Source organism: Struthio camelus, chromosome 28 (assembly GCF_040807025.1).
Source record: "Struthio camelus isolate bStrCam1 chromosome 28, bStrCam1.hap1, whole genome shotgun sequence".
NCBI classification, from domain to species: domain Eukaryota; kingdom Metazoa; phylum Chordata; class Aves; order Struthioniformes; family Struthionidae; genus Struthio; species Struthio camelus.
The window spans coordinates 2,234,930-2,254,579 of NC_090969.1; the positions used below are offsets into that span (position 1 = coordinate 2,234,930).

At 70.8% G+C, this 19,650-nt stretch overlaps 4 protein-coding genes across 5 annotated transcripts; 3 read left to right on the plus strand and 1 right to left on the minus strand.

Moving 5' to 3' along the window:
- Positions 1-836: 836 nt before the first annotated feature.
- CYP27B1 (cytochrome P450 family 27 subfamily B member 1) lies at positions 837-5,759 on the plus strand. Its single transcript, XM_068921308.1, has 9 exons — positions 837-944; positions 1,816-2,006; positions 3,498-3,694; positions 4,122-4,322; positions 4,411-4,556; positions 4,648-4,814; positions 4,902-4,983; positions 5,066-5,263; positions 5,351-5,759. The coding sequence occupies exons 1-9, from the start codon at positions 867-869 to the stop codon at positions 5,462-5,464; spliced, it is 1,374 nt and encodes a 457-aa protein (XP_068777409.1). The 5' UTR covers positions 837-866; the 3' UTR covers positions 5,465-5,759.
- A 1,808-nt stretch (positions 5,760-7,567) lies between these two features.
- On the plus strand, positions 7,568-11,756 carry CDK4 (cyclin dependent kinase 4). 2 transcript variants are annotated; one of them, XM_068921031.1, is made up of 8 exons: positions 7,568-7,647; positions 8,792-9,043; positions 9,138-9,273; positions 9,362-9,529; positions 10,159-10,268; positions 10,504-10,554; positions 10,697-10,832; positions 11,028-11,756. In XM_068921031.1, exons 2-8 carry the CDS (start codon positions 8,826-8,828, stop codon positions 11,118-11,120), a joined length of 912 nt encoding a protein of 303 aa, XP_068777132.1. In that variant the 5' UTR covers positions 7,568-7,647; positions 8,792-8,825; the 3' UTR covers positions 11,121-11,756. The 2 variants fall into 2 exon arrangements, with proteins under 2 accessions (XP_068777132.1, XP_068777133.1); XM_068921032.1 differs by lacking the exon at positions 10,504-10,554.
- Positions 11,757-11,764: 8 nt separating this feature from the next.
- TSPAN31 (tetraspanin 31) lies at positions 11,765-15,840 on the minus strand. The gene is made up of 6 exons (XM_068921033.1): positions 15,599-15,840; positions 14,136-14,303; positions 13,340-13,420; positions 12,855-12,995; positions 12,618-12,746; positions 11,765-12,511 (listed from the first exon to the last, which is right to left on the minus strand). Exons 1-6 carry the CDS (start codon positions 15,659-15,661, stop codon positions 12,437-12,439), a joined length of 657 nt encoding a protein of 218 aa, XP_068777134.1. The 5' UTR covers positions 15,662-15,840; the 3' UTR covers positions 11,765-12,436.
- A 1,321-nt stretch (positions 15,841-17,161) lies between these two features.
- LOC104148647 (uridylate-specific endoribonuclease C-like) lies at positions 17,162-19,548 on the plus strand. The gene is made up of 7 exons (XM_068921545.1): positions 17,162-17,260; positions 17,343-17,523; positions 18,005-18,207; positions 18,341-18,457; positions 18,656-18,762; positions 19,117-19,259; positions 19,375-19,548. Exons 1-7 carry the CDS (start codon positions 17,191-17,193, stop codon positions 19,487-19,489), a joined length of 936 nt encoding a protein of 311 aa, XP_068777646.1. The 5' UTR covers positions 17,162-17,190; the 3' UTR covers positions 19,490-19,548.
- The last annotated feature ends 102 nt before the right edge of the window (positions 19,549-19,650 follow it).

Consider the following 19,650-nt stretch of genomic DNA (forward strand, 5'->3'; position numbering starts at 1 on the left):
CTACCCGGGCTCCCTGCCCGCCGGGGGGGTGGCGGCGGGTGTTTTCCACCGCAAACGGCAGCATTTCCTGTGTTGCAAGTCGGTAATTCCCGAGAATCCAGAGGCGGGCGATGCTGCGGGGGGCCCTCGCCCTCCCGGGGGGCCCGAACGGGGCACCTGGCCCCCCCGCCGCCACTCCCCGCCGTCGCCGGCTCCGCGTGCCTCTGCCTGCCGCCGGCCACCGCCGTGCGCGTGTCCCCCCCGCCCCGGCCACCGCGGGGGACGGGGACGCCTCTCGGGACGCTGCCAACGCTGAGCTGCCCCCCCCGGGCTCAGGCGGCCGCTATCCATTCGGGACCCCCAGCTCCGTCCTCATTTGTGCCCCCCCCCCGCCCGCTGCAGGCCACCTGGGTCCCTTGCGCACCCCGGCTCGGGTGGGTGGGGGGCGCATTGGCACCCGCCGACACCCCCCGCCGCGAGGGAGGCGGCTGCTGGCGCCCACGTGTGTGCCTGGCGGTGCTCACGCGTGTACGCGTGTCCCCTGCCCAAACCCTGCTCCGGGGACCCCTGCCCAGCGGGTTTGGGCGCAGGGGGCCTGCTGGGGATCCCCAATTCGACTCCGCGGGGCGGGGCTTGGGGCAGAGAGGGGGCGGGGCTTGGGGGCTTGGGGGTGGGGCTTGGCGCAACAGGGGGCGGGGCTCGCCCGGCTCCACGTGGGTGCCTATAAAGGTGCTGGCCGAGGCCGGCGGGCTCAGTCGAGGCTCGTCCGTGGGGCACCCGGCATGCCGCACAGCCTGCGCCTGCCCGCCCGGGCGGCCCTGCTGGGCCGCTGCCTGCCCGAACCGGCCGCCCCCCGCGCCGCCCGCGGCCCCCGCCGCCTGGCCGAGATGCCGGGTCCCAGCCCGGCCGCCTTCGCCTACCAGCTGCTCTGCCGCGGCGGCCTCCGGCGCCTCCACCAGCTGCAGGTACCAGCTGCAGCCCTGGCGTCACCACCTTGGGGCTCGGAGGGGACAGGGAGCTTCCGGTGCCACTGCCCTAGGGTTGGAGGGGACAACAGGACCCTGATGCCACTGCCCTGGGGTTGCAGGAGACAACGGGACCCCGGTGCCACTGCCCCGGGGTTGGAGGGGATAGGGAGCCTCCGGTGCCACCGTCCTGGTGTTGGTGGGTCCGAGGGGACCCTGGTGCCACTGCTCTGGGGTCGGTGGGGACAAGGGGACCTGGTGCTACCACCTTGGCGTTGGAGGGGACAGCAGGACCCGGTGCCACCGCCCTAGGGTTGCAGGGAGCAAGGGGACCCCGATGCCACCGCTCTGGGGTTGGAAGGGACAGGGAGCCTCCGATGCCACAGCCCTGGGGTTGGAGGGGACAACAGGACCCTGATGCCACTGCCCTGGGATTGAAGAGGAGAAAGAGCCCCTGGTGCCACTGTCCTGGGGCTTGGAGGGGACAAGGGGATCCTGGTGCCACCACCCTGGGCTTGGAGGGGACAGGGAGCCTGGTGCCACCACCCAGGGATTGCAGGAGACAACGGGGCCCCGATGCCACCGCCCTGGGGTTGGAGGGGACAGGGAGCCTCCGGTGCCACCACCCTGGGGTTGCAGGAGACAACGGGGCCCCGATGCCACCGCCCTGGGGTTGGAGGGGACAGGGAGCCTGCGGTGCCACCGCTCTGGGGTTGGAGCGAACAAGGGGACGCCGGTGCCACCGCCCCGGGGCTCGGCATGGGGACAGGTCTGCCTCGCTGGAGGGCATGCCGCTTTCGGAGGCTGCCGCCGGGGGCCGTGCCCGCGGGGTGCCGCGGCCGCCGGTGACGCCTGCCGGTGGCCCGCGCAGCTGGAGGGCCGGGCGCGCTACGGGCCGCTCTGGAAGGCCAGCTTCGGGCCGGTGCTGACGGTGCACGTGGCGGACGCCGGGCTGGTGGAGCAGGTGCTGCGGCAGGAGGGTCCCTGCCCCGTGCGCTCCCACCTCTCCTCCTGGAAGGACTACCGGGCCTGGCGCGGCCACGCGTGCGGGCTGCTCACCGCGTGAGTTGGGGGGCTGTGCCCGAAGGGGGGGGGGTGGGGGCTGCATGCAAGGTCTGGGGGGGCTCTGTATGGGTCAGGGGGCTGGATGTGGGGTCCGGGGGCTGTGCATGGGTCAGGGGGCTGCACGTGGGGTCCAGGGGCTGTGCATGGGTCAAGGGGCTGCACGTGGGGTCCGGGGGCTGTGCATGGGTCAGGGGGCTGCACGTGGGGTCCAGGGGCTGTGCATGGGTCAAGGGGCTGCACGTGGGGTCCGGGGGCTGTGCATGGGTCAGGGGGCTGGATGTGGGGTCCGGGGGCTGTGCATGTGTCAGGGGGCTGCACATGGGGTTGGTGAGCTGCATGTAGGGCTGGGGGGCTGTGCATGGGTTCGGGGCTGCACGTGGAGCTGGGGTGCTATGCATGGGTCTGGGGGCTGCATGCAGGGTCTGGGGACTCTGCGTGGGTCTGGGGGCTGCATGCGGGGTCAGGGGGCTGTGCATGGGTCGGGGAGCTGTGCATGGCTCCAGGAGCTGCATGCGGGGTCGGGGGGCCGTGCATGGGTCGAGGGGCTGCACATGGGGTCTGAATGCTGCACTCCAGATCCGGGTGCTGCACACAGGGTCGGGGGGGGGCTGTGCAAGGGTCAGGGTGCTGTGCATGGGGCCGGGGGGCCATGTACGGGTTGGGGGTGCTGTGCGAGGGAGTCTGAGCATGGGTTGGTTGTGGGGGGGGGGGTCTCTGCACGGGGCCAGGGGGCTGTAGATGGGGCTGGAGTGGGGGGGGAGCTGAGCACGGTGCTGGGTGCACGAGGTTGGGGTGCTGCAGCAGGGTCCGTAGGCCACGCGCCGGGCTTGGGGGGGGGGGAGGGGGCAGCCGGGCCCCGGCCCACGCACCCGTTCCGGGAAGGACATCCCGCGGGCGCAGGGAGGGTCCGCGCGAGCCCGCCGTGACTCAGGCGTGATTCAGGGCCCCCCCCCCCCCGCTCCCCGCCAGCCGGGCCGCGCTGGCAGCGCAGGATGTGAGTAACCGCCGGCCAGCGGAGCGCCGAGCCCGCGGGCTGCGGCACCCCGGGGCCGGCGCGGGCGCAGCCGCGCTCCCACGGGCGCCCGCACGTGCGCGCACGTGGCGTTGCGGGTGGCCTTGCGCCTCCGCCGCCGTACGTGGGCGCGTACGTGTTCGTGCAGGACGCGCGCCTCCGTGCGCCCGCGCCTTTGCGCGCGGCTTTGGGCGTGCACGCACGGTTGCAGGCGTCCGGCACGCGCGCAGCCCGGCAGCTTTGCACGTGTGTGCACGCGTTTGTGCATGCAAACGCGTTTGCGGGCGTGCTGCACACGTGCAGCTTTGCACACGTGTGCATGGGTTGCATGCAAACACGTTTCCAGGCGTTTTGCATGCATGCACCTTTGCATGCGTGCACGGGCTGCATGCCGACCCGTCTGCAGGCGATTTGCACGCGTGTGCCGTGTGTCATGTGCGTGCCGTGTGTCACGCGTGTGCCATGTGCCCCGGCAGGGAGGGCGAGGAGTGGCAGCGCATGCGCAGCCTGCTGGGCCGGCACCTGCTGCGGCCGCGGGCGGCCGAGGCCTACGCGGGCGCCCTCGAGGCCGTCGTGGCCGACCTGCTGCGGCGCCTGCAGCGCCAGCGCGACCGTCACCCCCAGCAGCTCGTCCCCGACGTGGCCACCGAGTTTTACAAGTTTGGCTTGGAAGGTGGGTCGGGGATGGGGGACGTCACCGCCGGCACCCGGCCAGCTCTGCCTGGGGCCGTGTGTCCTTCCCCCCCCCAGCTACCTGCGGCTCCCATGTCCCCAGGAGCTGATCTGTCCCCCCCGCAGGGCCATCTGTGTCTCCCAGGGCCACCCATGTCCCCCAGAGACTCCTGTCTACCCCTTGGGCTCCCGTGTCCCCCAGGTGATCCCGTGTCCCCCAAGGCTCCCATGTCCCCAGGGGCTGATCTGTCCCCCCCCGGGCCACCTGTGTCCCCCAGGGCCACCCATGTCACCAGGTGAACCCATGTCCCCCAGAGGCTCCTGTCTACCCCTTGGGCTCCCGTTTCCCCCAGGTGATCCCGTGTCCCCCGAGGCTCCCATGTCCCCGCGGCCCCCATCTAACTGCTTCCACCCACCGGCTGCCGCAGGCATCTCCTCCGTCCTCTTCGGGTCCCGCCTGGGCTGCCTGGAGCCGGAGGTGCCGCAGGACACGGAGACCTTCATCCGCGCCGTCAACACCATGTTCGGGACCACGCTGCTCACCATGGCCATGCCGCGCTTCCTGCACCGCCTCTTCCCCAAGCCCTGGCGCACCTTCTGCGACGCCTGGGACTACATGTTCGCCTTCGGTGAGGGCCGGGGTGGCCGGGCGGGGGGCACGCCGGTGGCCCCGCCACCCGGCCGCGCCGCTCACGGCACCTCCTGCTCCCCCACCAGCCAAGGACCACGTGGACCGGCGCGTGGCCGAGGCGGCCGAGCGGCTCGACGGCACCTGCCTCACCTACCACCTGGCCCGGGAGAAGGTGCCCGTGAAGGTCATCTACGGCAACGTCACCGAGCTGCTGCTGGCCGGCGTGGACACGGTGAGATGCCGGGCGCCGCCGTCCCTCCCTACGTGCCCGTAGCGTCCCGTCGGGCCGCCCCGGGCTCAGCGCCGCTCCTTGCCGCCCGCAGATCTCCAGCACGCTGTCGTGGAGCCTGTACGAGCTGTCGCGGCACCCCGACGTGCAGGCGGCCCTGCACCGGGAGGTCTCGGCGGCGCTGGGCGACGGCCGCGGCCCCTCGGCCGCCCAGCTCGCCCGCATGCCCCTGCTCAAGGCCGTGGTGAAGGAGACGCTCAGGTGAGCGCGGCGGCCGGCGCCGGGGTTCGCGCCCACCGGTGCGCCCCCGACCTTCACCAACCCCCGGCGTCTCCCCTCCCGCCGCAGGCTCTACCCGGTCATCCCCGGCAACGCCCGCGTCATCTCCGACCGCGACATCCTCCTGGGCGACTACCTGATCCCCCGCAAGGTGAGCCGGGGCGGCCAGCCGGCGGGGACGGCTCAGCACCCGCTCCGACCGCGGCTCAGCCCCCTCTCGACTCTGCCCGCAGACCCTCATCACGCTGTGCCACTACGCCACGTCCCGCGACGCCCGCCTCTTCCCGGCGCCCGACGCCTTCCGGCCCGAGCGTTGGCTGAGCCGCCAACCCGGCCACCACCCCTTCGCCTCGCTGCCCTTCGGCGTCGGCAAACGCAGCTGCGTCGGCCGCCGCGTCGCCGAGCTGGAGATCCACCTGGCCTTGGCGCAGGTGAGAGCGGGACCCGGCACCCGCCGCCACCCCCCCCCCGCCGCCACCCGCCACCCTCCTCACCCGCCTTCCCCGCCTCTTTTGCAGATCCTGCAGCGTTTCGAGGTGAAACCCGAACCCGGCGGGCGCCCCGTGCGGCCCATGACGCGGACGCTGCTCGTACCGGAGACGGACATCAACCTGCGCTTCCTGAGCCGCTGAGCGGGGCCGCGGGTGCCCCTCGCCCCGAGCGCGGGCCGGCGCGGCGGCACCCCGCGGCGCCTGCCGCCCCGGCTGCTGGTCTGGCTGGCTGCAAAATCCCCCTTATTTAAGCCCACCGGGCCCCTATTTATTGCTCTTAAGGAGACCCTTCCCGTCTGCGGCACCCGCCTAAACGCACGGCGGAGCCCGGCCGGTCGGGGCCGTCCGTGTCTCCCACCCTCCGGCGGGGACGCTCCGAGCGCCGCCGGGCTATTTAAAGGTTTATTTATGTAATAAAAGGGGTTATAGGGGATGGCGAGCGACTCGGTGCCTGCATTGGGGAAGTTGGGGGGGGGGGGAGGGCCGTTGCCTTCACATCCCCCCACCCGCCACCACCCTTCCCCAGCCCGTCGCCCGCCCCGGCTTTCCGGCGTGATTCAAGGGCCCGTTGCGCACCCCGGGGCTGCCGTCCGCCGCCCGCTCCGGCGGGGCGGGCGCACCGCGCGCCCTCCTGCCCCGGCATGCCCGCCGTCCCGCCGGGGTGCCAGGACGTGACTCGTTCCCGCGCCCGCCGGGCGGCACCCGCGCGGCCCAGACGGTGGTGGGCGAAGGGCGGCCCCCCCCCACCCCGGAGAGGGCGAGGGCATGGCTTGCCGCCCGCTCCGGTGTTGCACCCACCCCCCACCACCGCGTTGTTCGCGACGCCCGGCTGCGCCTCTTCCGAGCGAGTTGACGTCCCCCGTGGGGACGCAGCGTTTGACGTCAACGCTCGGGGGACTCTGGACCCCCGTGGGGTGCCCCCCCCGGCGCCTCTTGACGCCGACCCAGCCGTGCGTGGCGGTGAGGGCACGGTGAGGGCCCCGGCCCGGAGCCCTTTGCCCCGTGGGGGGGGCCCCAGCGCCTTCATCCGCTGGGCACGGGGCCGTGGCTGGGGGGGCCGTACGCACACGCGTGTGTCCCTGCACGGGAGCCGTACGCACACGCGTGTGCCCCTGCATGAGGGACGGTGCTGCCTCTGCGCATGTGCACCCAGCTGTGCCCAGCTGTGGGGTTCAGCCCCCCCCCCCCGGTACCCAGCACCTGGGGTGGGGGGGGGCCTGGATCCCTGCTGGGGAGCAGGGGGACCCACCCAGGCCTGGTGTCCTCCGTGGTCCTGGTGCCCCCCACCCCCCGTGGTCCAGGTCCCCCTCTCCCGTGCTCTCAGTGTCCCCTGTGCCCCCACCGTGAGCCCGGTGTTCCCCCCCCCCCACCACCCCGGTCTTCATGTCCCCCTGTGGGGCTGGTTCCCCCCCCCGGTCCCAGTGCCCCACTCTGAGCTCGGTCTCCCCCCCGGTTCCCGTGTCCCCCCGTGAACCCGGTCTCCCCCCAGTCCTGGTGCCCCCACATGGGGCCGGTGCCCCCCCCGTGATCCCGGTGCCCCGCCGTGAACCCGGTCTCCCCCCCCCCCAGTCCTGGTCTCCCCCACGTGGGGCCGGTCCCCCGTGGGCCCCGCCGGCCGCCGGGGCCGTTTCAGCACCACGGACAGAGCCCGGGCCGCGGTGACGGCTCCGCGTTGGGGGGGGGGGCGGAGACGGACACCTGGGGGTCGCGATCCCCGCGGGGGTGGGGGGGTCCCGGTGCCCCGGGGGTGGAGCTTCGGGAGGGGGGGAGCCAGACCGGGAGGGAGGGGTCTCAGGGGTCCCCTCCCCGGGGTGGGGGTGGGGGGTCCTAGGGGTTGTGGTGCAGGGGAGGGGGCGCCCCCCCCCCACCAAGGCGCGCGGGGCCGGGCGCGCTGCCGCCGCTCTCCGCCAGGGGGCGCTGTCGCGCCGCGGCGCCGGTTGGGGGGGGGGGTCGAGCAGCGCTCGGGGCCGCGGGTTCGAGTCCGCCCTCTTCCCCTCCATCGCCCCCCCCCCCCCCAGCCTCTGGGCGGGGAGCCCAGGCGTCCGGGGTTTTGGGGGGGGGGGTCCCACCAGCCCGGGCAGCCGGGGAGGGAGGAAGGAACCCTTCTCCCAGCGGCACCCAGCATCCCTCCCCTCGCCCCTCCCCTCGCCCCTCCCTGCAAATAAAGCCCGGTTGGGGAGTGGGGGGGGGACACAGGCGTCCCTCTCTCTCCTCCCTCCCCCCCCAACCGTGGCCCTTCCGGCCGGCTCGTCTCGCTGGTTCCGGTCCTCCAGCCCCGCCCCCGGCCCGGGCCCCGCCGCCGAGACCCGCGCGCTGCCGCTCGGGTGAGTCGCGGGGCCCCCGTGCGCGCCCGCGCGGCCCCTTGCGCGGATCCCTTTGCACGGGCGCGGCCCCTTGCACGAGCGCCTTGCACGGGCCCCTTGCACGCGCGCGGCCCCTTGCATGGGCCCCTTGCACGCGACGCGGCCCCCTTTGCACGAGCCCCCTGCGCGCGCCGGGTTCCCCTCCCCCCCCCGGTGCCTCCCCCTCGCACCGGCCCCCTGCACGCGTGGGACCTTCCCCCCTCCGCCTCCGGCCCCGTGCACGCGTGGCACCCGCGCCTTGCCCCGGCCCCGCTCGCTGCACGCCGGCGGCTCCCGCCTTGCACGAGCGCCTTGCACGCGGGCGGCCCCTTCCCCCCCTCCCCCCCCGCCTTTGCACGCGCCTTTCTCCGTGCACCGGCCTCTTGCACGAGGGGCAGAGCCTCCCCCGCGGGTCCCCGCTGCACGCGTGGCGCTGGCGAGAGGGGGCGTGTTGTGGTAGGGTCGCCGGGGTGGGGTGGGGGGCTCCATGGGGTGCTGTGGGTGCTGGGGGCTTGTGGGGTGCTGCAGGGTGCCGGGAGCTGCAGGGTGCTGGGAGCAATGGGGTGCTACAGGGTGCTGCAGGGTGCTGGGAGCTATAGGGTGCTGGGAGCCACTGGGTGCTGGGAGCTGGGGGTGTTCGGGTCTGTGGGGTGCTGGGGTCCGCAGGGTGCTCTGGGATGCTGGTCTCTGGGGCGCTGGGAGCTATGAAGTGCCAGTTGCTGGGGTGCTGGGAACTGCTGGGAGCTATGGGGTGCTGGGAGCTCTGGAGTGCTATAGGGTGCTGGGAGCTATGGGGTGCTGGGAGCTGCTGGGAGCTGCTGGGTGCTACAGGGTGCTGGGAGCTGTGGGATGCCTGTTTCTGGGGTGCTGGGAGCTGGGGGTGCTGGGAGCTGCTCGCTGCTGGGTCCGCGGGGTGCTGGGTCCGCAGGGTGCTCTGGGATGCTGGTCCCTGGGGCGCTGGGCTTTGGCGGTGGGCGGTGCTGGGTGCCGTGGCCACGTGTGAACCGGGGCTGCAGGGTGCCGCTGGCTCCCAGGCTGACGCTGCTCTTTCTTTGCGGCGCTGGGTGCTGGCGGGGGCGGGGGAGGATGCAGGCCAGTGCCGGTCAGCGGGTGCTGGGTGCTGCAGGGTGCCGGGGGCCCCGGCCGACGGCGGCGCCAGCATGGCGAAGGAGGTGCGGGCGCAGTACGAGCCGGTGGCGGAGATCGGCGTGGGCGCCTACGGCACCGTCTACAAGGCGCGGGACCTGCAGAGCGGCAAGTTCGTGGCGCTGAAGAACGTGCGGGTGCAGACGACGGAGAACGGGCTGCCCCTGAGCACCGTGCGCGAGGTGGCCCTGCTCAAGCGCCTCGAGCACTTCGACCACCCCAACATCGTCCGGTGAGTCCTGTGGGTGCCCCCTCCCGCCCCGCGGTGACCGGGGACCTCCCCCCTGCTGACGCCGTGTCCCCCCCTCACCCCCTTCCCCGGCCAGGCTGATGGACGTCTGCGCCACGGCACGGACCGAGCGCGAGACCAAGGTGACGCTGGTCTTCGAGCACGTGGACCAGGACCTGAAGACCTACCTGGACAAGGCGCCTGCGCCCGGGTTGCCGCTCGATACCATCAAGGTGGGTTTGGGGGGGGGCCGGCACGATGGCCGTGGGACCACGGTGGGCATGGGGGGGGTCGCTCACACCGGGCGCTCTCCCTTTCCAGGACCTCATGCGGCAGTTCCTCCGCGGCCTCGACTTCCTGCACTCGAACTGCATCGTCCATCGGGACCTCAAGCCCGAGAACATCCTGGTGACCAGCAACGGGCAGGTCAAGCTGGCCGACTTTGGCCTGGCCCGCATCTACAGCTGCCAGATGGCCCTGACCCCTGTGGTGTGTGGCCAGGGGCCGTGAATCTGGGGAGCTCTGGGTCCTGGGGGGGCTGTAGGGCCACGTAGCTGCGAATCTGCGTAGCCACAAAACCGAGGAGTGATGGGGCTTAGGTGGCTCCAAGGCTGTGTGGCCGTGAAGCTGGGTGACCATGGGGCTGGGTGGCCACAAATCCAGGGAGCTGTGGGTCCCAGGTGGCCACGCGTTGGGTTGGCCATGGATCCAGGAAGCCGTGGGGGCTCAGGTGACCACGGGTCCCAGGTGGCCGTGGGTTGGGTTGGCTGTGGGTCCCAGGTGGCCACAAGCCCGGGGAGCTACAGGTCAGGGTGACCCAGGAGTTGAGTGATGGCAAATCTAGGAAGCCCCTATGGGGCAGAGGGGCCACGTTTGTGGCCATGACTGTGAGTCTGGGGAGCCACCGGTCCCAGGTGTCCCTAGGGCTGGAGGGGGCCTTCAGGGACAAGGTGGCCGTGAACCTAGGAAGCCACGGGTCCCCACACCTAAGTGGCCACGAATCCAGGCTGCTTTGGGGCTGAGTGGCTGTGGCTCTCCGTTGAGGGGGGAGGTGGCCCCCCCCCCCCCCCAGCTAGGAGGGGACCCGCAGGCTGTGACCGTCCCCATGCCGCGGGCAGGTGGTGACGCTGTGGTACCGGGCGCCCGAGGTGCTGCTCCAGTCGACCTACGCGACGCCCGTGGACATGTGGAGCGTGGGCTGCATCTTCGCCGAGATGTTCAGGCGGAAGTGAGCGCTGGGGCGGGGGGGGGGGGTGGGCACATGGAGGGGGGGGACCAGGGAGGGGACACGGGCCTGCGGTCCCTGGCGTGTCCCACGGCTTGGTCACGGGGTGCCACCTGCCGCCAACGCGGCCCGTGGGAGATCCCTGCCCTCAACCGAGCCCCCGTGTCCCCCAGCATCGGTGGGTGACGGCAGCGGTGTGTCCCCACCCTGGTGACATCCCCTTGTCCCCCCCCCCCAGGCCCCTTTTCTGCGGTAACTCAGAGGCCGACCAGCTGGGCAAGATTTTTGAGTAAGTGATTTGTGGGGTGGGGGGGGGTGACTGGGGCGGGTTGGGGGACAGGGTTTGGGAGGGTGGCAGGGGGGGCTGAGCTAGCACCTCGGGGCACCTGGCCCTGACACTATTGTCCGTCCCCCCCCCACCTCGCCCCCAGCATGATCGGGCTCCCTGTGGAGGACGACTGGCCCCTGGACGTGGCCCTGCCCCGCTGCGCGTTCACGGCTCGGCCCCCCCAGCCCGTCGAGGGCTTCGTCCCCGAGATGGAGCCGTTGGGGACCCAGCTGCTCCTGGTGAGACCGCTGGTGGGGGGGGGGACACATGGAAGAGGAGGAGGGGGAGGGTGTCCTGGGTTGAGGACAGACCCCAACATACCCAGAGCTGGGGAGAACCCATGCAACCTTCAGGTGTGTGTGTGTGTGGGGGGGGGGGGACGACACATGTCCTTGGCGTGTGCCCCCCCCTAAATCCATGTCCCCCCCCCCCAGGAGATGCTGACCTTCAACCCCTACAAGCGGATCTCTGCCTACAACGCACTGCGGCACCTCTACCTCCAGGACCGGGGCGCGGGCGAGGGGTAGCGGCCCCCGCGGGGTGGTGGGCAGGGGGGGCCGCGCAGGATCGGACTCGGCCCCCGGAGGGTGCCCCCCCTCTCCCCTCCACCCCGCAGCGGTTATGGACTCGGCAGGGGGAATCGAACCCCCCCCCCCCCCAAACCCACGTGTCGGCAGGCGCCCGGGGGTCCCCCCCCCCCACCCCAGACCCTGCACCCCGGCCTCGTGCGAGCCGCGTGCGAGGGAAGACGAGGCTTCCCTGCACTGGTGCTCCGCTCGCACAGCGGCGCGGGAGGGCGGGGGGGGGGGGACAGCAAGGAGCCCTGGCGCCCGGGGTCCTCGTGTGTGGCCTTAGCCCGGCCGTGTCCCCCCACCCACCTCCCTGGTGCTGCTGGTTGCTATTTATGAGGATTTGGGGTGGGGGGGGGGGGGGGGACAGCGTGGAGACGTGCACCGCGTTTTTCTCTCAGCTCCGGACACTGCCGTTGCCAATAAAGGGATGCGGGCAGTGCCCGGGGGGGCAGCCTGGCCCCGTGCCCACCTCCTCGCTTGGCTCGGCCCCCTCGTGCGTCACGGGGACGTGGGGAGGGAGCCCGGCCGCGAACGAGGAACTCCCCCCCGCCCCGCGTGAGGCTGCTCCTGGTGCCCCCAACCAAAAGCCGGAGCCAGCGTCGCTGAACGGTGTTTATTCCAACCGTCTCGGACGCGGTGACGTCCCTACGGTGGCAACGGGCAGGGCGGGCCACGCTGCCACCCGCGGCGTGGAGCAGGCAGAGCCCTCGGTGCCGGGCCGGGGGCAGCGCCAGCCCTGTGCCAGCTGAGGGGGGTGAAGGAGGGCAGGAAGGTGCTGAGGGCTTTTGGGTGCTGCTTGTCCTGTTTCCCCTACCCAGCATATAAATAACCAGCATGCACCAGTCTGGGGAGGGGGGTAAAGCTTACTGGGAATGGGCAGGGATGACATGGGGAGAACCTCGGCACGGAGGAGCCCGCGCTGCCTGCTGCCCGCGGAGGAGAGGGGTGACTGCGGCCTCGGTGCCCGCTCCGAGGGCCGGCGGGGTCTGCGGCCGCGAGCCCTGCTCCAGCCGCACCCCCGACCCGCTCCGGACGGCGCCACCTTCGCTTTCGGAGCCCCTCGGGCCCGGCTGCCACGTACCAAAGGCTTCATGCGGCGGCAACGCGTCCGATCAGCGGCTCGGGAACGTGGCCAAGGCCCCTGCGCGCCCGGAGCGGGGGCACCTTTCGTGGCGCAGACGGAGACGGTCCCCGGGAGGAGCTTACTAGCGGCTACAGGGGGGCAGAGGGGCGGCGCGTGCCCCGGTGGGGGACGGGGCAGGGCACCAGCCCTATAAGAAGGCGCTGGGGTTGGCTCTGGGGTCCTTCTGGTTTCGGTACCGCATGGCGAGCCACACGCCCAGGATCTGCAAGAGACACGGCCCAGCCCAGGGGGGGGCAGTCAGGGCTGTTGATGCAGCCCCCCCCCCCCCCCCCAAACCGATGCCCAGTCCCCCTCGGACCCCCACTCACCTCTGTGAAGCTGAAGAAGAGGCCGACGCCGCCCAGGATCTTCAGGGCTTCGTCCGAGTGCTGCAGCATCTTCTCGCCGCAGGTCAGACACTTGGCTCGGGGGTCTTTGCCCAGGAGGGTCTTGCACTTCTGCAGCCAGGAGTGGGGGGAGAAGAGATCCCGGGATGAGCGGGGCCAGGTGGAGGTGGGGGGCCGCGTGGGGCAGGGTCCCCGGGGGCCACCGGTGTCCCCGCTCACCGCCGGGCAGACGACAAACTCCGCCTGGAAGGTCTGGAAGTCGGCCGTGCTGTTGAGCAGCCCGCAGCAGTCCAGGTTCTTCTCCAGCTCCGTCTTGGTCTTGTTGCTCAGGATGGGCCAGGTGGAGCTGAAGAGCCCCTCCTGCACGCGTAGGGGACACCGCGAGGGCCCCCACTGCCATTACACCCCTGTCCCAGGGCCCACTCGGGTCAAAGCCCCCTCCACACACACAAAGGGGGGGGACAGCAGTGTGAGCATGGGGGTGACACCCACCAGAGGGACCCCAAGGAGGGGAAGGGGTGTCCCTGCTGGCAGGGGGACAGCACATGTCCTTCTGCCCACCTGGGTGTCCCCTGATTGGGACAATGCCATGCTGGCCTGTGAGTGACTGGGGGGCCTCCAGTGCCCCTCCAGGGTACAAGGAGAGGTGGGGGACAGCCCTGTCCCCCCGCCATCCGGCCCCACATGGCGGGGGAAGGACTCACCTGCCGGTTCCTGTTAATAGCCAGGCACGAGCAGGACACGCCAAACTGGAAGACGAAGACGAGGCCCAGGATGATCATGTACTGGGGAGGGCTGGAGTCAAGGCAACGGGCTCAGCAGTGCCATCTCCTCGCGCCTGGGGAGCTGCAGACCCCCTCCCCTGCCGCCGGCTCTGGCCACGGTCCCGTAATCCCTACCACCCTGCTTGTCCTGGGAGACCCTGTCTGGGCCGGCACCGGCGGGGGAAGCTCTCCCATGGGTGCGGGGCCGGCCCGGCGCAGGGGTGCCAGCAGAGCTGTGGTTTCCCTTCTTCCTTTCCCACAGGGGAAGCAAAAAGGCCACGGGCAAAGCCTTGCTCAGCACAACCCGGTCTCGCAGCGAGGGTATTTCCCAGCCTGGGGCCGCGTGCAGAGACGCTCGCATCCCCGGGGCCGATCGGGGTGGCCCCAGGCTGCGTTTTGGGGTTGGTTCAGGGGGAGGGAGGTTCAAATCCACAGCTCCCTCTTTCCGGCTGCGAGAGGGGAGCGCAGGGCTTCGCCGCGGGTTATTTCTAGATCAGAGCGGAGCTGCCGAATTATTGGTGTTAGATCCGTTATCTCGAGCGCCAGGGCTGCAGGGGAGCAGCAACCCCGGCGCCGTCTCCACCTGCGCGTCCTGGCCAGGGGCCCCCCGCTCCCTCGTGCCCTGGCTGAGCTGCGTTGGGTCCCCGCCGCCGCGGTCCTGCCCGGTCTGGCGGATGCGGAGGACGTCGCTCATCCCTCGTCCTCGCGCCGGCCCTTCCCCTCGGGTGAAGGATACGAAGAAAAGCATGACCTGGTGGTGGTGGATGGCTCCGATGAGGCCCACGATGGCGATGAGCAGGAGGAAGAAGCCGACGGCGATGACGCCGCCGATGATGTGGATGCTGGAGACGATGCCGAAGCCCTTGCCCCAGGCGGCGACGCCGATGAGCAGCAGCCCCACGAGCTGCAACGAGGGGCAGCGTCAGCCCAGGACCCCCCCCCCCACCACCGCCCCGGCGCCCACTCTGAATCGCGCTGGACTGGGGAAGAGGAGACAGGGCACCCGCTCTCCCCCGTGCCTCAGTTTCCCCAGCTGTAAAACACCACCCCGAGGGGTGGCCTGAGATCTCCAGGGTTTAGCGCCTGCATGGGGAGGGGTCAGCCCAAGGCTGCTCATTGCCGGGTGCTGAGCCAGGCTGGGGGCACCCAGCACCCTGAGTGCCGCCGCCAATGTCACCACCCGGACGGGGAGCTTGGCACCGAGCCACCGCCGCCGGGGAGGGCCGAGGCCGCAGGACGGCATGGAAAAACCCCATGGGGGCAGAGGGGCTCCCGAACCCGGCCGGGCCCCAGAGCCCCTTTGGGCACGACTCTCCCTAGAGCTGACGGATTTAGGGTGGCGAAAACCGGCCGGGCCACCCTGGGGGCAGCGGGTGGCCGGGACGATGTCCCCGAGGTCGGCGTCCGCGGCTGCTCCGCTATCGCGAGGTGCCCGGCTGGGGGCCCCTTCCTGGAAACGGGCCCGTCCCAGCGCCGCGCCGTCGCCCCGGTCCTGCTCCGGCAGATTAGAGGGGGCCGAGCGGGGGGGGCCGGGAGCAGCTCGGCCTCCCCGAACCCCCCCCCGGAGGTTTGGGGTGTGCGTGGGGGGGGTCCTTCCCCACTCCCACCTCACTTCAATATGGGGCTCCCTTCCCCTCATCGTGGGGTCGGGCTGCCTCACCCCCCCCCAACCTAGTGTTGGGGGTCCTCAGTCCCCCCAGCCTAGGCTCAATCCCCCCCCCCCAAAATCACCCTTTTCAGGGGGAGGGAGGCCCCACTGTTCAAGTAGGGTCTCCTAGTCCCTTCCTGGGGGGGGTCCCTATTTTTGGCAGTGGGGGGGGGCATGTCTGCCCATGGGGGACCCCAGCCCAGTCCGAGGGAATCATCCCCCACCCTCCAAAGGAACAGGAGACCCCAAAAATACCCCAGAGCCCCCTCGGGGTGGGGTGAGGGGGGGCCTAGAGCAACCCCAGCCCCTCATAGGGGTCCCCGCTGAGACCCCAGCCCCCCCCCCGCAAAAGGGAGGGCCCCACTGTAGCCTTTCCCCAACAAGGGGGTCCCCCCCCCAAAAGATCCCAGCCTCCCCAAAAGAATGCCTATCTCCCCCCCAAGAGGGGGGTCCCTACCCTCCTCCTCTCCCCTTAGGGACCCCAGCCCCCTCCCCGGAGACCCCAGACCCCCGGGGGGAAGGGAGACCCCGCCCCGCCGGGCCCCGCTCACCACGTAGACCACGTTGAGGGCGCAGAGGGCGTTGCGGGAGCAGGCGAAGCCGCCGCACACCATTTTGGGGGGCGGGAGGAAGGAGGGGGGGGGTCCCCAAGGGGGGGGGGGGGCGCAGCGCAGGCCCCGCCGCTCCTGTCCCTTTAAATCCCAGCCCAGGGCGCAGCGCCGCAGCGCGCCTGCGCGACACGCCCGCCGCCCCGCGCCTGCGCGGGCTCCGCCCTCGCGCCTGCGCCCGAGGACGGGGCGGGCGGAAGTGCGCCCGCCGCGGGGCAGCGCATGCGCACGGCTCGACCTGACGCCGCCGCCGGGGCAAATGCCCGGATGGCGGTTGCCCTTGGAGGGGGGGGGTGTGAAGGCCCGGATGGAGAAGGCCTGGATGGGGCAGTCCCCTCGGGGCAGGCTCATGGCCCCCGTCTCTGCCCCAGGGCTACCCCTAGGCTCCTCTGTAGCCCCTCAGGAACCGATCGGTGCCCCTATAGCCCCCCCCACCTCCCCTATAGTATCCTATAGCACCTCACCCCCACCATGGTCCCTCATGGTCCCCCTCCCATAGCCCCAGGCCCCTATTGCCCGTCTTGGCAGCCCCCCGGTCCCCTCTAGCTCCCCATCTATCCTTAGGTGCCCCCAAGGCCCCTCAGGATCTCCCTAGACCCCACCCCATAGCCCCTCAGGTACCCCCAGGCCCCTATTGCCCGTCTTGGCAGCCCCCCGGTCCCCTCTAGCTCCCCATCCATCCTTAGGTGCCCCCAAGGCCCCTCAGTATCTCCCTAGACCCCACTCCATAGCCCCTCAGGTACCCCCAGGCCCCTATTGCCCCCCCAGGCATCCCCCCGGTCCCCTATAGCTCCCCATCTATCCTTAGGTGCCCCCAAGGCCCCTCAGGATCTCCCTAGACCCCACCCCATAGCCCCTCAGGTACCCCCAGGCCCCTATTGCCCGTCTTGGCAGCCCCCCGGTCCCCTATGGCTCCCCATCTATCCTTAGGTGCCCCCATGCCCCCCCTATAGCCCCTTCGGCCCCCAAAATCCGCCCTGACCCCCAGAGCCGGGTGCAGGGTGAGGGGGCCAGCGCAGGTGTCCCCCCCTGCCCCGGCCCCAGGCGCTGGGAAGGCCTTGGGCCAGCAACATTTGGTCCCTTAAATATTAAACAGTCTCCAGCGATAAGAGGGTGGCCGGGGCATCTGGAGGGGACGCTGCCCGGGGACGGCGCGTGCCCGAGCCGGGAGGCCCCGGGCAGCGTGGGGAAGGTCCCGGGGGGGACGGCGAGAGCCCAAACCCCCTCGGCCGCTGGCAGGAGCCACCTCCGCGGCCGAATCCGGACGATTCGCGGCTCTCAGGTTCGCGCGAGCGGGGCCGGCGCCTCGGCCTGCCTCCTTAACGACGCCGGGATTATTAATGGTGAGCAGCGTCCCGTAATTTGCCCCCGTCCGGGGCACCGGCCGGGCTCTCTGCCCCCTCCCCGAGGGCGCTAGCGGCCCTGGGCCTCCCCCTGGCTCGGCCGGGCTGCCACGTGCTCCGCTCCCGGCCTTCGGGTATTATCTGCGGCGATAGAGCCAGGATATAAACGCTGCTGGCCGGGCTGCGGCGGGGATGGGCACCATGGCGGCGGCACTGGGGCTACTCTGCCTCCTGCCCTGTTTGACCCATGGGGCCCTTCTCGGTGAGGGGGGCGGCAGTGGGCCGAGGATGTCCCGGCCGCAGTGCCCGAGGCCTGAACCCGCGTCTTTCTCTCTCTTCCCCAGGGCGCGAGCGGGCCGAGCTCCTCGCCCTCCGCTCCATCTCTGACGACGAGCTCAGGGACGTCTCGGAGCAGCTCTACGCCGCCGACGGGAACCGGGCCGCCAGCGGGGAGATCGTCCTCGACCTGCAACACAAGATCCCAGCCTCCGAGGCCAGCGCTGGCAAGGACTATGCCTCGAAGAGGTGAGGAATGGGGGAAGTCCCTGGGCACCTGTGTCCCTCCGCTCGTCTGGCTGTCTGTCCTCTTGGCCAGCCATCTATCCATCCAGGTAGTCATTGCTTTGTCCACCCATCTGTCCATCTAACTAGTCACGCAGCTGTCTGTCTATCCTTCAGACATCCGTGTCTGTCCGTCTGTCTGTCCATTCGCTCGTCTGTCTGTCTACCCTACCTGTTCGTCTCTTCATCCATCCTCTATCCATCCATCCACCCTACATTGATTCATCCCTCCTATACTCATCTGTCTGTGCCTCTCTCTCTGTCCACCCACATCCATCCTGTTGTCTGCTTGTCTGTCCTTCCATCCTTATCCATCTGCTGATCTTCCAGCCATCCCGTGTATATCCCATATCTGTCCATCCATCCCATGTCCACCCACCCAAATAACCTTCTCCGGTGCCTCCGCTCCTGTCGCCGCACCTCCCTCGCCTTCCCCGTGGCCCAGGCTCTTCAGATACGTGGCGGAGGCCACGCTCTTTGCCAAGCCCACCTTCGCCCGCTTCCTGGCCCTCCTGGACAACTATGACAAGATGACGGGCCACAGCGAGACGCTGACATCCAAGGAGGAGCAGGAGGAGGAGGCCTTCCTGGAGGCCGTCTTCCAGACGCCTGTCATGGCCACGCTCACACGCTTCTTCCTCTCCAAGGGTAGGGAACAGGGACAGGGGACAGCGGGGAAATGGCGCTGGGGGTACCATGGGATCCGGCAGGGGCTGGCATTACCTGAGCTGGGGGTGGCCGTGCCCCCTGGCCCGGCCCCACGGCAGTGCGGTCCCCCCAGGCCTGTACCCCTCGGCGGACGCTTTCCGGGCTGACCTGAAGGAGATGTGGTTCGGGCTGTACTCGCGCTCCAGTGGGACGGCCCTCGACTCCTCTGGCTTCGAGCACGTCTTCCACGGTACCGCGGGGAGCGGGGCACGGGGAGGACGGAGCCGGGGGGACGGGGGGATACAGGACGTGGGGGAAAGGGAAGAACGGGGGGATGTGGGGAACAGCCCACAAGGATGAGAATGGGGGAAGATGGGGACCTGGGGATAGGAGGCGGATGGGGGACAGAGCCTGGGCACACATTGCCCTCACCCTGCTCTCTGCCCAGGGGAGATCAAGAAGGGGAAGGTGTCCGGCTGCCACAGCTGGGTCCAGCTCTACGAGCTGGAGAAGTCAGGACAACTCAACTACCTGAGCTACAGCTACGACGGGCCTGTGAGTGCAGGGACAGGGGTCCCCCAGGAGGGGACAGTTCCCATCATCCGAGAGACATGGGTCCTGGCAGCCCCCTGACTTGTTCCCAGGGCCCCCATCCTACCCATGGGCTTCCTCAGGTCCTCATCATGCCCCCGTGGCTCTTCCCAGCGTCTGTGTCCCCCTATGGCCATCCCCAAGGTCCCTCTTCCTCTACGTCCATCCCCAGGGTCCCCGTTGCCCCATGATTGTCCCCGCGGTTCCTATCTCCCCCTTGTGACCGTCTCCCCAGTCTGTGTCCCCGTGACCCTCCCCAGAGTCCCCGTCCCCCTGTGGCCGTCCCCAGCGTCCCCCAGCGCGTCCCTGTGCCCGCAGTGGACTGCCTTCCCCGACGTCCTGGCCCTGCAGTACCGCTGGAGCAACTACCTCAAGAGCATCGGCTCCATCTTCGTGGGCTCCAGCCCCGAGTTCGACCTGGCCCTCTACACTTTGTGCTACAAAGCCCGACCCGACCAGCAGTGAGTGCGGGGGACCCACACTTGGGGGGCAGCCGGGAACACCCCCGCACCGAGGTGGCACGGATGGGGCCCACTGTCCGTGGCCCTGGGTCACAACGCCGTCTCGGTCCCGCAGGTGCCACGTGAGCCTGGGAGGCAAAGCTGCCCAGATCCAGACCTACTCCTGGAGCAACTCCTTCTACGGGGACGGTCAACGCTTCGTGGCTTCCTCGTACCCCGTGAGCCCCTGAGCTGCCTGCCCGGGACATTAAACCTCCGCTCAGCCCTGCTGCCCTGTCTCTGCCGTGGGGTCCCTGCGGGCGCAGGCGGCACAGCCACCGCTATTGCCCCGGCCCCCCGTGCTGTTCCTGTGGGTGCTGCCCCCCCCCCGCAGGTGCTGGGCCACGTCACG